The sequence below is a fragment of the Gymnodraco acuticeps genome, unplaced genomic scaffold (genome assembly GCF_902827175.1).
Source record: "Gymnodraco acuticeps unplaced genomic scaffold, fGymAcu1.1, whole genome shotgun sequence".
Classification (NCBI taxonomy): Eukaryota; Metazoa; Chordata; class Actinopteri; order Perciformes; family Bathydraconidae; genus Gymnodraco; species Gymnodraco acuticeps.
Window position 1 is genome coordinate 1 of NW_022992107.1, and position 15,000 is coordinate 15,000.

The 15,000-nt window shown below is 39.1% G+C and overlaps 1 protein-coding gene across 4 annotated transcripts in view; it reads left to right on the forward strand.

Moving 5' to 3' along the window:
- Positions 1–5,473: 5,473 nt before the first annotated feature.
- LOC117537706 (myocyte-specific enhancer factor 2D homolog) overlaps positions 5,474–15,000 on the forward strand; it is a gene marked incomplete at its 5' end in the record, with an annotated part of 49,115 nt that continues 39,588 nt past the window's right edge. For all 4 annotated transcript variants that reach the window (XM_034203025.1, XM_034203028.1, XM_034203026.1 and 1 more), the window contains 2 exon segments: positions 5,474–5,693; positions 12,175–12,228. In XM_034203025.1, the coding sequence (XP_034058916.1) occupies positions 5,474–5,693; positions 12,175–12,228 (274 nt within the window).

Below are 15,000 nucleotides of genomic sequence, written 5' to 3' on the forward strand. Positions count from 1 at the left end.
AAACTTACTAACACATTAAATCAAATTATTTCAAGTATTTCATGAAATCAGAGTATAATTCCTTTATTTTATTTTCACCAAACTTCCTTAATCTAATAAATAATGTACGAAATGCCTCTTGCATAATGGAAAAGTTCACATTAAAAAGCCTTAAAAGACTTCAATCTGACTACCTTTAAGCTGTTTATGATTGTCTAAATGCGGTCAGTTTTGGAGACGCTCTCGTAGTTGTAGTAGTATACCTGTTTTTGTATTTATTTATTATTTATCTCCTTAGGCTCTCAGCCTCTGTGCCCAATTAACCCTTCCGCTCTGTCATTAGGAGCGTCACCGTTAAATTAAGCTGGAGTGGGTAGATGCAAATTCACTTGTAATTTGTCGGAAACACGGATTAATGCTCAGCGGAGCAGAAAGCAGAGCGGGGTGACGGTGAGGACACATTTAAAATTCATATTAGAAGAAGAAGAAGAAGAAGAAGTGGAGAGGGTTTTTTTTGGTGGTTATGTCATCAATCGCTTAGCAACTAGAGGCTGTGGAGGTCCTGTGGAGAAGAGGCCGAGAAACAAATGATGGCACTTACTTCTGAATGTATGAGAGAAAGTGAGGTGTCTGAAGGAGATAACAGAAGGTTAGCACAATACTGAGTGTCTTCTCCAAAACAAGCTTCTTTTTAAATCCTCAGGAGCCTTTAAAAAGTTATTTATAAATCACTAATCTACTAAAAAATCATCGGATGTAACATGAAACCATCCAAGGTTAAAAAAAGATGTAATATATATTTTTAAAATCACAAAAACAAGTTGGTTGAGGAGAGACTGATGATGCAAACTCAACATATTTATAAAATAATAATTATAATATAATGAATAAAAATTCCTCCAAACGCTCTACGATTATTTAGGTAATTTTTTTTTTTTGTATTTTTTTTTTTTTCAACATTTGACAGGTATGACAATTATTCAGTTATTGTTAATTATGTTGCCCTTAATTATAAAGTTGTCACATTTTAATAATTACTTTTATTTTATAATTACCCTTTTTTCTATAAACAGGCATTTGTTTTCCAAAAATGTTGGAATTGGTCCCAAGAAAATCCAACATGTGTAATATGTGGGTAATTGTTAAATGTAAATTATTTTAAATTAAATTAAATTATAAAGTAAACCCCACAATATCCATGAGTTCATTGCAATTACACTTCATTCATTTATACTCTCGCACACACCTGCCTAAAACGCCTCCATTGGACTCCTTTGTTTACTTTCCAAACATGCTCCTATTGGCTAGTGCTCCAACCAAGCCCCCAGGAAGTGCGCCGGAGTCTGATGAGAATATTCGTGGTGGCCAAACGGCGGTACTACACTTCCTTTAGGTTGCTGGGCCCGGAAACACTGTTTACCATTGACTTACATGGGGAAAGAGTGGTCTGTAATTCGTTGGATAATTTTTTTTAAATAAATAAACTACCCAGTATGAACGTTTGTATAGCCCTTATTAAAAACATTCGTTCCTCAAGTTGTAAAAATGTGCTAATAACGTTATTCTGAGAGTTATTTCCCTCGGCATTATGAACGCGCATCTAACCCACGGGACCGCGCTGCCCGGCACGTTCATGTTACGTGTTCAGTACTACATGAGTTTCTCTTTACCCATGGATGCACAATAACAACGGACCCATATCGCCTTACTGCCACGGAGCTGTAATAATGGATATATTGCACATGTTTGCTGTAATTCATCATTTGTAAAATATTATACTACATGGGCTGTATGATGTAAATCTTGTACCGTAAATGTTGTATTAAATAAAGTTAATATTACCGACGTAGATTAACGTTCCTGTAGCTTCTTATTGCACTTGCAATTGTTTTAGTTACTTGTGGGCTACTTAACATGAATAATCACAGTTACTATCCTTTTACTCCATCACATTTAAAAAAGAAATAGGCTATTGTTATTTTAACTCCACCATAGTAATCCATCATCAGCTTTACTTTTTAGATAAAGTTTTAACTCACAATTGATCATAACAGGCTTCAACATATACATTTTTATATATTACCAAGTGGTTTCATGTACAACCCACACAAGTATCATGCTAAATGAAGCTCTGTTGCTTGGATATCACTAGATCCTGATGTCAGCGTAATATAAAAGTACATAACGATTGATGTGTAATTTAGCATAATTTACTAGCTAGCCGCTAGCTGCTAACTGCCGCCTCGTTAATATAAATCCAGTACCATGCTGTCATGAACGCGCGGTGCTGTTACGTGTACGCAAATTCACGTGCTTAATGTGAACGAGCCTTTTGGGCGGCGTGGTTAAAGTTGCGCATGCGCTATGAGCGCACATACGGGTACTTCTCAGGCATGCCGGGTAATCTGTGACGTTTCGCTCTCTCAAAAGTTGGGCCATTTTGTCATCATGCGCTATTGAGCAACTCTCATAGGAATGAATGAGGCCCCGCCTCCCACGCTGTATCCAGTTCTTATTATACATCCATGGCTCCAACACATTGTACATCTCTAAGCGGTTGACCAATCACAACAGCTAACCAATCAGAGCAGACTGGACTCTGGTTTCAGACAGAGGGTGATACTTCCAAACAAATGTAATCAAGTATTTAATTAAATCAGAGTATAAGTCCTGATAGGCTAAGGGGCGGGACATCTCTAAGCAGTTGACCAATCACAACAGAGCTGCTACACAAAGGGTGCTGGTTCGATTCTCCCATTTTTCATAAATATGCCATCATCCCGTTCCTGAAATTCGTTCCTCTACCCCAACGTTAATCTTCTCCAGTGCCGTTTGTTTACACACCTCCACCCCCCTCACCACCTCATCCATACCTCCATGACCCCCCCCCCCCCCTCTCACTTCCTGCTTGGCCAGTGTGCAGTGCTGCTGTGAGCGCCTCCCCCCCACCTACTTACTGTACGGCTCCGTCTGTACACTCATTTACAAACTCCCTCTGAATGATATGGAGATTAAATAAAAGAAAATGTTATATTTGGCTACAGGTTGCTAGGAGAAACGTAATGTTGCCCCTATTCACTTAGGGTTGCTTTTAATTTTATACATCTTAACATATTTTTGTAACTTTTTAGTAAATGTCCAGATAATTTGTAATCATTTTCGGAATTATTTTATATAACAATTTTTCGTAGACAATATTTATTTTAATTTGTAATTATTTAATTAAAGACCGATAGCTTCTCCGTCAGCTTTAATCAGACACATTTTTTAACCCCCTTTTCATTTTTTCACATCGTTTCTCTTCTCCCTCTTTCTAAAAAAAGTTACACAACCCAGATGAAGGACGAGAGGCAGAGATGAAGGGCAGGAAGGTGCCCTCGTCCTCCTCTCAGTTAAACTGGGTCTCAGGCTCTTTGAGTACAGCGGCCCATATTCTAAATATAGAAGACCTGCTTTCATACATCCAGTTAGAACAGGGTGAAATGGGTCGGATGGCGGGACGACTCCAGATCCTCGCTCTTGATTTTGTCCAGGACCCCCGGATGTTGGTTCTATGGCTGCACAGTTATTCTAAATGTTTCATGTTTTTGTAGGCAGACACGGAAGTTAACATCTCCCTGGTTCCCTCGATAAAAAGCCTATTGGATTTCTAGCACAAAATAATCTCTGTGTCAAACACACGTTTATGATTCTTACACGTTTAGTTCAGCACGATAATCTCCACATATTAACACCACTTTATGATTTCTGAAGTAAAAAGCTAAAGTTAGGCTATAAAGGAACTACAGCACGGTCACATGACTTCACGTCACCACCGCTAAGCTAAAGGAGGCTAACGTTAGGCTATAAAGGAACTACAGCACGGTCACATGACTTCACGTCACCACCGCTAAGCTAAAGGAGGCTAACGTTAGGCTATAAAGGAACTACAGCACGGTCACATGACTTTACGTCACCACCGCTAAGCTAAAGGCGGCTAATGTTGGGCTATAAAGGAACTACAGCACGGTCACATGACTTCACGTCACCACCGCTAAGCTAAAGGTCGCTAATGTTGGGCTATAAAAGAACTACAGCACGGTCACATGACTTCACGTCACCACCGCTAAGCTAAAGGCGGCTAATGTTGGGCTATAAAGGAACTACAGCACGGTCACATGACTTCACGTCACCACCGCTAAGCTAAAGGTAGCTAATGTTTGGCTATAAAGGAACTACAGCACGGTCACATGACTTCACGTCACCACCGCTAAGCTAAAGGTGGCTAATGTTGGGCTATAAAGGAACTACAGCACGGTCACATGACTTCACGTCACCACCGCTAAGCTAAAGGTGGCTAATGTTGGGCTATAAAGGAACTACAGCACGGTCACATGACTTCACGTCACCACCGCTAAGCTAAAGGAGGCTAACGTTGGACGTGATGACGTTAAGTCGTCTCATTTAGACACTTGTTAGCAACCGCCATTTTTAAATTCACCAGTTGGGGATTTAATGACGTATTTAATGTCGTAGAACAAAAATCTCTTCAGCTTGTTTTACCCACAGACTTTATTTCAGGCGCAAAAAGAAAAAGTAGTTTCCTCTTGGGATATTTTAGGTGTTGGTAGCAGAAGATATTTAGGTATTTATCTTGGAGGGAGATCTCACACACATCAGGGAATTTATTCCTGAAGGTGATGAGCAGTGGGGGGGTCGGTGGGATTTCAACAATAACCCGACGCTGAAGCAATAACCCGCTGCTGCGACTTTAAAGACTTTAACCCGGCATGAGAGGCGACACCGCTTTCTGGCCCACAAAGTCACCTTGCATGATAAAACTGAGTGTGTGTGTGTGGTGTGTGTGTGTGTGTGTGTGTGTGTGTGTGTGTGTGTGTGTGTGTGTGTGTGTGTGTGTGTGGTGTGTGTGTGTGTGTGTGTGTGTGTGTGGTGTGTGTGTGTGTGTGTGTGTGTGTGTGTGTGTGTGTGTGTGTGTGTGTGTGTGATGAAGATATTTGATGTGTGTTTGCTTGAAGAGTTAATTTCCAAAACCCTTTATTAGTTAACACACAATTGTATTTACTTATATAAAAAAAATTGACCTTAATTCATGTTAAAATGTAAAAGTCTTTGCCCTTGGAAGTTTTCTAAATGACCTTCAGGTTCAGGTGTTACATTGTAAAACCTCTAAGTAATTGGTGTCAGAATCAGAATCAGGTTTATCACCAGGTAGGTTGACACGTACGAGGAATTTGACTTGATGTCGTGGTGCATACATAAAAGTAAAAGTAAAATTAAAAACACAGATTTTAAAAAGTCTTAAATCTATTTGTCCTTTAGCTGAATATAATCGTGTAAATCTGGTCTGTTTTGGAAACACTTTTGTTGTGATTGTTGACTGCGTGTTGATCACTAACTGATCACCTGTACATGATAAAAGCATGTGTGTGTTTATATATATGTACAAGTGTGTGACATCACTCTAAGCCCCGCCTCCTTCCTGTCTCTCCTCCAGTCAGCAGTCCCGCAGCCCACCTTCTCCATGCCCGTCACAGTGCCCGTGTCCAATCAGAACGCAGCACTGCAGTTCAGCAACAACCCTGGCGGCGCATTGGTCACCACGACCTCCTTCCTTACCTCCGCCCTCACAGACCCCCGCCTCCTGTCGCCACAGCAACCAACTCTGCATAGGAACACTGTGTCGCCTGGGTTACCGCAGCGACCAGCCAGCGCAGGTAAGAGACACCTGTGGCGTCGATCATTTTGTGGCATAATGCAATTATTTCAGGGTATTTGCAGTACCACAACAAAAAAAAGAGAAAATACAACATTACATTGCATTTAGCTGACGCTTTTATCCAAAGCGACTTACAATAAGTACATTCGACCAGGAAGACACAACCTTGAAGAAAACAGAATCATATAAGTACATCAGGTACTACATATTTTTATTTATTCTTTTATGCATTTTGAAACATTTTTTATCAAGACATGTATATTTACAAACAATGTCCAGTTTCAAGCCCATTGATCCAATATTTTGTGGGCTTTATAATCCATTCAGTGCAAAATTGAAAAAATAAAGAAGTGTGAAAACCAAAAATAACATATAAAACAAAACAACAGTAAAACTAATAAAAAAAGGATATAATAACAAGCAGAAATATCACCCTAGAAATTACAGAATATAAAAACTAACAAACAATAATAAACAATATAAATATATATATATATTTTTAAATATCAGAAACATTTATTTAATATTAAGTAAATGCAAATACAACCACGTAAAATAGTGAAGGTTCAATTTGGTAGCTCTCTCTTTAAAGAAGAAAACTCCTCAGAAGACGATGACTTTCTGAAAGCAGCAGCAGCAGTTTGACGTACATTGAAGAAGAGAGAAAGAAGACTCTTTAACAAAAAACGTCTACAAAAGAAAACAGACTTCAGAGCGACGCCCACACTGTTTGATTGACAGGTGTTGTTGCAGTGAAGAAAAAGTGGAGACACTTTTCAAACACTGAATAAACTCTGATTCCTTTTAATGGTTTAAAGGAAAGCATTTCAAGCCCGTCTTCACACCATAGTCTTGCTTTGAAAGCAGTGTTGGTAGCTCTGGTATATTTAAAAGAGATTACCATAATACTTTCCCTATTACTAAGATTTATGTTACCTTAAAGAGGCCATATTCTGCTTTTTCCAGGCCTCCATTGGACTCCTTTGTTTACATCCAGAACTTAGTGACATCCCTTTGTAACACTCAAGTTTCTATATAAAATATAAATACTAATATGAACCTGAAAATTGGCACAATATGTCACGTCATCACGCTTCTCATTAGACCCCTTTATTGCCCAACATTAGCCACCTTTAGCTTAGCGGTGGAGACGTGAAGTCATGTGACTGTGCTGTAGTTTCTTTATAGCCCAACATTAGCCGCCTTTAGCTTAGCGGTGGTGACGTGAAGTCATGTGACCGTGCTGTAGTTCCTTTATAGCCCAACATTAGCCACCTTTAGCTTAGCGGTGGTGACGTGAAGTCATGTGACCGTGCTGTAGTTCCTTTATAGCCCAACATTAGCCTCCTTTAGCTTAGCGGTGGAGACGTGAAGTCATGTGACTGTGCTGTAGTTCCTTTATAGCCCAACATTAGCCGCCTTTAGCTTAGCGGTGGTGACGTGAAGTCATGTGACCGTGCTGTAGTTCCTTTTATAGCCCAACATTAGCCGCCTTTAGCTTAGCGGTGGTGACGTGAAGTCATGTGACCGTGCTGTAGTTCCTTTATAGCCCAACATTAGCAACCTTTAGCTTAGCGGTGGTGACGTCAAGTCATGTGACCGTGCTGTAGTTCCTTTATAGCCTAACGTTAGCCGCCTTTAGCTTAGCGGTGGAGACGTGAAGTCATGTGACCATGCTGTAGTTCCTTTATAGCCCAACATTAGCTTTTTACTTCAAAAATCATAATCTTTTTTTGTGGAGGGAACCAGGGAGATGTAGCCTTCAGGATCCAACACAGAAATGGGACATCACTGCACTACTGTTTATATATTGTAATCCCTCTTTCATTAAATACCTATTTCCCCACCCTCTGTTTGCAACACGAGTGTTTTATAGAGTTTTCTGAGTCAAAAAGCCTCAAAATGCCCATAGAAGAGAGTGTGTGTGTGTGTGTGGCCTAGCATTACTATCCTTGTGGGGACCTAAATCTGTTTACACAGTCACGTGTGGGGACTCGCCTCCCTTATGGGGACAAAATGGAGGTCCCCATGAGGGGAATCATTAATTTTAGGGTTAGGACTTGGTTAGGATTAGGTTTAGGGTAAGGGTTAGGGTTAGGCATGTGTTAGTTATGGTCAAGGTTAGGATAAGTCTCTAGGAAATGCATGTAAGTCAATGTAATGTCACCTGAAGTGATGTATACATGGTGTGTGTGTGTGTGTGTGTGTGTGTGTGTGTGTGTGTGTGTGTGTGTGTGTGTGTGTGTGTGTGTGTGTGTGTCCAGTCTCCCCTCTCTATTACCTGTCAGTCTGATAAGTGCACACCACCTTCATAAACACAGAAATCCATAATTTCCTCGACAGCTGCCTCCGTGTTACCCAGCGATCCCTCCCCCTCTGACTAAAAGGATTTGTGCCCCATTTCTGCGTCTCAGACGAGGTTACTTATCAGGCTTTGTTCCGACCGGCGTAATCTCATTGTGAGTCAGAATTAGGTGATGTAACGCGCCTCAAATGCATTACAGCATCTTTCATAACATGCTGTCTCCGAGGCAGGAGGGTTCCTCGTAATGGACGCCCCTCCCTCCCTCCTCTTCCTCTTCCTCCTCTTCCTCATCTGCGTCCTGCAGAGGTGAGAAGTAGTGGAGTACAAATACTTTGTTACTGTACTTAAGTACATTGTTCTGGTATCAGTACTTTACTCCACTACTTATTTTTCTGACGACTTTTTACTTTGACTTCTCACATGTTGAACCCAAATACCTGTACTTTCTACTTCTTACATATTGAACTCAAATACCTGTACTTTCTACTTCTTACATGTTGAACCCAAATACCTGTACTTTCTACTTCTCACATGTTGAACTCAAATACCTGTACTTTCTACTTCTTACATGTTGAACCCAAATACCTGTACTTTCTACTTCTCACATGTTGAACTCAAATACCTGTACTTTCTACTTCTTACATGTTGAACTCAAATACCTGTACTTTCTACTTCTTACATGTTGAACTCAAATACCTGTACTTTCTACTTCTTACATGTTGAAAACAAATACCTGTACTTTCTACTTCTTACATGTTGAACTCAAATACCTGTACTTTCTACTTCTCTCATGTTGAACTCAAATACCTGTACTTTCTACTTCTTACATGTTGAACTCAAATACCTGTACTTTCTACTTCTCTCATTTTCCAAACAGCTGGTTCCTTTAGTCTGAATGTGTGTTTGATGCGTGATCATTATTCTTTAGAGTCATTGCGTTGGATCATTGATTGGAACACGATCCGTGTATCCATCATTTCCTGGTCTTCTCTAAAGAAGAGGGACCAATGGAAACGTTGTCATGTTGCCGTTGTTCAGCATGGAAACATTCATTAGCTAACAATGACATTATTGTTCTATTAATATAAAGGGAGGTCAGGTACTCTTTAAAACAGCTGCTAGTTATGGGTACTTTTTACTGAAGTACATTTCAAAGCCTCTTTACTTTGACTTGAGTAAAAAAGTTTAGTCAGTACTTCTACTTTCACGAGAGTATTTTTAAATACGAGTATCTGTACTTCTACTTGAGTAAAGGAAGTGTGTACTTTTACCATCTAACCACAGTAGGGTTCATGGTGTTTGCTTATTGGAGCTTTTCTACACATCCAGCCAGATATCACTCAGCTAACCCTCATGACCTCCACTTCAAGATTTCAAGGCTTTTATTTTCATTGACATAGCTACAGTGTAGTTATGTCAATTACAATCTTAGGTGACAGGCTCCTCCAACAGAGAAACATAATAAAGCAGACAAAATAGCTAAAATAGTGCAAGTAATACAAATAAAAATAGAATAGAAATGGTGCAAGGACATGAAGAAAAAAGTACTGAAACACATTGAGCTGTGTAGAAATGTGTGTTTGCTGTAAAAGGTTAAAGTACATTACTCTACTTTGACATGGTATGGTAGCAATAATTGTTTTTTTAAATGTATTGTTTGGCTATTTGGGGACAGCTGTAAACACCACATGGTGCAAACAGTTGTTTTAGGGAAACCAAAACAATGTGCTGAAAGACAATACAATACTATATCAAGTCTACCTGAAGCACTTGATTGATAATCCAGTGCGTTTAACCCCTTTCACATTACAGTCATTGAATCCCCTGTTATTATAATAAATATTGATAAATACAGCTTTCATAAATGTCACTGTAAATGTAGCGGGTTAGCTAATTTGCTAATTTGCAGTGTTAATGCAACTACGACGCTATCATCACTTAATAGATAGATAGATCTTTAATTTGTCATTGTACAGGTACAACGACATTACAATAAACTCAAGGTGCCAACACGCAACAACAAGACAATATAAAAACAACAAGACACTATAAAAGCAATAAAAACAATAAATGGGACTTAAAAAGACATGATAGGGAATATGTACATAAATAAATAATAAATTAAATTGCACGATTCCCCTCGTATAATAGTTGATATTTGACATAAAAAATAGGTACTGTTTACGTATTTGTACAACAAACACTGATATGTTATTGCCATTAATCTATCAGACATTTTACCACCACTAAATCTGAATATTTCAACACCTGGCCTTAGTTTCAACACAACAATTAAAATCGTATTAGAGAAAAAGTTGAAAGCTGTAATTATAATTCTACTTATTTTGATGTTAACTTCTCAACAAAGCCATACAGTGTGATAATTGGCAGTTATTTTACCGTTACTGCCAATAAAACCTTGCATTTCACACATTCCTGTTCTGTTTGGTGCTTAATTAACCTTTTATACTCAATTTAGAATGAGTGCAATCATTCCTTGTGCAATTCGACACCAGTACCATTGAGCACGCCACTTATGAATTAACTGTGATGCAGAATTGTTATCCATTAACGTCCTTCACACCCTGAAGTGAGAGTCGATAGCAGAAGCACTTTTTAAATGACACACTTGTTTCAATTATATATTTTTCAAAATGGGATTTGCAGCATTTAGTATCAGTGCTGTTCAGAATAACTGTTTTATATTCAATGAAATAATGGTGTTGTAAAATAAACCTAATCTATTAAGATGTGGTGATGCACACATTTTCCATATGACTCATAAGGCTTTCACACCAAGTACTTTGCGGTACTTAGTTCCCGGTACTTAGTTCCCCCGAAGTTCCTGGAACTAAAGAGCAGATCGCGTTCACACCGGAATAAGTCCCTGTGGGAGGGTTAGGCAAATGAAGCCGCTGACGTCACTTCTTCTTCTTCTGCTTTGGGTTTACTGGCAGGCCGCAAACCACTTCACGGCGTATACTGCCGCCCAAAGTCCCGGAGTCTCCCGGAGTCTCCCGGAGTCTCCCGGAGTCTCCCGGAGTCTCCCGGAGTCTCCCGGAGTCTCCCGGAGTCTCCCGGAGTCTCCCGGAGACTCCCGGAGTCCGGCTTCAGTAGAAGCTGCAGGGTCGCGTCTTCCGAGTAAATCGCCAGAAGCGCTGACACCTCCTCATCACTCCACCGCTCACATGTTTTTTGTGTTGCCATACGTTAGTCTCTCTCCGTTGGTGCGCTGGGATAATGCTAATGCTAATAATGCTAATGCGAGCAAATAAATGGCGGCTTCACAAAACTTTTCGGAGTTTTAAGGGGCGTGGTTTGCAATTCGCCCAGCCAATCAGAAATGGTTAGTGTGGCCGACAAACCTTTTCCTCCCCAGGAAAGTACCACCTCTCTAGCAGGGACTATCTGGAGGTGAAAAGGTTCGCGCAAACTAAGTTCTAGTTCCAGATCTTTTTGGGGTGAACGCAAAATCCCAGGAACTATCGGAACTATTCCTGGGAAAAGTACTCCGGTGTGAAAGCGCCTATTGTGCCCAAAAAACATTTACTAATTAAAATCCGCGAAACAAATTGTATATAACAACTTATTGTTTCGAAAGCCTTGTAAAAAAAATCACTAAATCAGTTTGTAGATAATCAGTGTTAAAAATATCCAAGTTTAGGAGTATTTTACCAACACTTTACACACATGTAAGTTAATCACTGATTTTGAAATTAATATTATTGATATTTATTTTAATATCTATATATATTCTGAAAGCAGTTTACCAATAATATGTATTTCTAGAATATAAAACACATTTTCATGGTCTTCAATTGATTTTTAAAATATTGGTCTATAATTCTATGTGTATATATTTGTATTATAATTCATTTTTATATATATTTTGGTACTTTATTATTATTTTAACTCATGTACATTACTTTTTTATTATTATTACCGTATTCATCATTTTTTTTTAACACATTTTCTTTTATTTAGTATTTATTGTATACATTTTTAAACGTACTCCCTCATCGAAAAACACTGTAACTGAGGAGAGCTGTCATTGTTTATATAAGCTGTGTTTGTCTGCCTTTCCACTTCAGCTTATTTAGTTATATCAATATGAAATATTAGTGGAATAATAAACAAATATATATTTAATGTTCGTGGTGTGTTTTACTTTCAGGTGCCCTGTTAGGAGATATGGGGAATTCAAATGGAGCGTGCCCGAGTCCTGTCCGTAAGTACACTTTCTCTCACACACACACACACACACACACACACACACACACACACACACACACACACACACACACACACACACACACACACACACACACACACACACACACACACACACACACACACACACACACACACACACACACACACACACACACACACACACACACACTCAGTTTGTCACCTACCCTAATGTTGCCTACGAGTTCTACTTAAGTCTGCAGACAGAATATTTTATGTGTAGCAACAGGCGGTCACGTGTGCACAACACACACACACACACACACACACACACACACACACACACACACACACACACACACACACACACACACACACACCTGTTGAGTGGCGACAGCTGAGGGTCAGTCCAGAGAAACAGCTTCATGTTGTTGAAGGGAAACAGGAGGAAGTTGAGACTCTTTCTGGAGCTCCACAGCGGCTCCGGGGAAGTTTCCAGGCTCAGAAACCAAGAGAGGAGAATCTTAAAAAGCGTGATAATATTCCTGACCCGCTGCGTGTCTGCCAGCTGGTGCAGGACAGCAAATATCTGAGAGAGAGATCGGCAGAGCGCCAACACTCTCCTCCACTCAACGAGGCGCCTGTTGTCGTTTTTCTTTTAAGACGACTCTACGTCTACATTTTACTTTGACTCTAATCTCAATCTCATCTTTATTTATTCATATAGCACATTTAAAACAACCTCAGTTGACCAAAGCGCTGTCCAGGGAACACATACAATATCGAACAACACAATAGGAGTAAAATAATAAAACAATAATTAAAAATGAGATGAAAAGCACAATAACTAGAAACATCTACAGTATCACTTTAGATTAAGGTACACATGAATAACATGAATATTAGAGCCTCTTATTAGTGAACATATTCCGAGTTGGAAAATACCACACTTTAAGTTATTTTGACACAATTAACACTTATAGTTGCATGTCTTGCTACATCAGAATAGATCGTATTTGTTAAGTGTTATTATGGGAGAATTTCTATTCTTGTGGTGCTGCTGCCTTATTAGGCCCTTATTGAGCAGAGCATATTAAGACCAGAACTCAGGCACAACAACTTCCTTACTTGCAATGAATCAGCACTAATTAGAGGGTTATTGAGGAAAAACTCTCAACTAAAGGCTTATTACTTGTAGAATACGGTCATGTAGAATAAGGCATCAATAAGTGTTTTATAATGACTAATAAAGAGCCAATATACTGCTAATATGCATGTTAATTAACAACTAGTTGGTGGTGAACATGTGTACCTTAATATAAAGTGTTATGTTCAACTAGTGTGCAAAGCCAGTGCAAAAAGGCGAGTTTTAAGATGAAGAATATTCAGTTCAATAATCCAAAGAAAAACCACAAGTGTCAGTAATGTGAGAGTTCCTCTGCAGCTCCCCCCCCCCCTCTACTCCTGTCTCCATCAGCTGTTCCCCCTCGTCTCTCTGGAGTAATCCCCCCGCCCTGTCCCTGTCCCTTGTCTTGGCTCCTCTCCTCAGAGGTGACATTGACCAGATCTCCCCATGAAATCCCATTAGCACAGATACTGCAGTAATAGTACACACACTGTAGTAATAGTACACATTCTGCAGTAATAAGACACATAAAAGGACACCTATTGCGGTAATAAGACGCAGTAATAAGACACATAATAGCACAGATACTGCAGTAAAAGTACACATATTGTAGTAATAGTACACATACTACAGTAATACATTAGATAATAGGACACATAATGTAGTAATAGGACACATACTGCAGTAATAGGACACATACTGTAGTAATAGGACACATACTGTAGTAATAGGACACATACTGTAGTAATAGGACACATACTGTAGTAATAGGACACATACTGCAGTAATAGGACACATACTGTAGTAATAGGACACATACTGTAGTAATAGGACACATACTGTAGTAATAGGACACATACTGTAGTAATAGGACACATACTGTAGTAATAGAACACATACTGTAGTAATAGGACACATACTGTAGTAATAGGACACATACTGTAGTAATAGGACACATACTGCAGTAATAGGACACATACTATAGTAATAGGACACATACTGCAGTAATAGGACACATACTGCAGTAATAGGACACATACTGTAGTAATAGGACACATACTGTAGTAATAGGACACATACTGCAGTAATAGGACACATACTGCAGTAATAGGACACATACTGCAGTAATAGGACACATAATGCAGTAATAGGACACATACTGTAGTAATAGGACACATACTGCAGTAATAGGACACATACTGTAGTAATAATTTAGATAATAGAACACATACTGTAGTAATAGGACACATACTGCAGTAATAGGACACATACTGTAGTAATAGGACACATACTGTAGTAATAGGACACATAATGCAGTAATAGGACACATACTGTAGTAATAGGACACATACTGCAGTAATAGGACACATACTGTAGTAATAGGACACATACTGCAGTAATAGGACACATACTGTAGTAATAGGACACATAATAAGACACATACTGTAGTAATAGGACACATACTGTAGTAATAGGACACATAATAAGACACATACTGCAGTAATAGGACACATACTGTAGTAATAGGACACATACTGTAGTAATAAGACAGATATAGCAGTAATAGGACACATACTGTAGTAATAAGACAGATATAGCAGTAATAAGTCAGATAATAGGACAAGTAATGCAGTAAAAGTACACATACTGCAGTAATAGTACACATACAGTAGTAATAAGTTA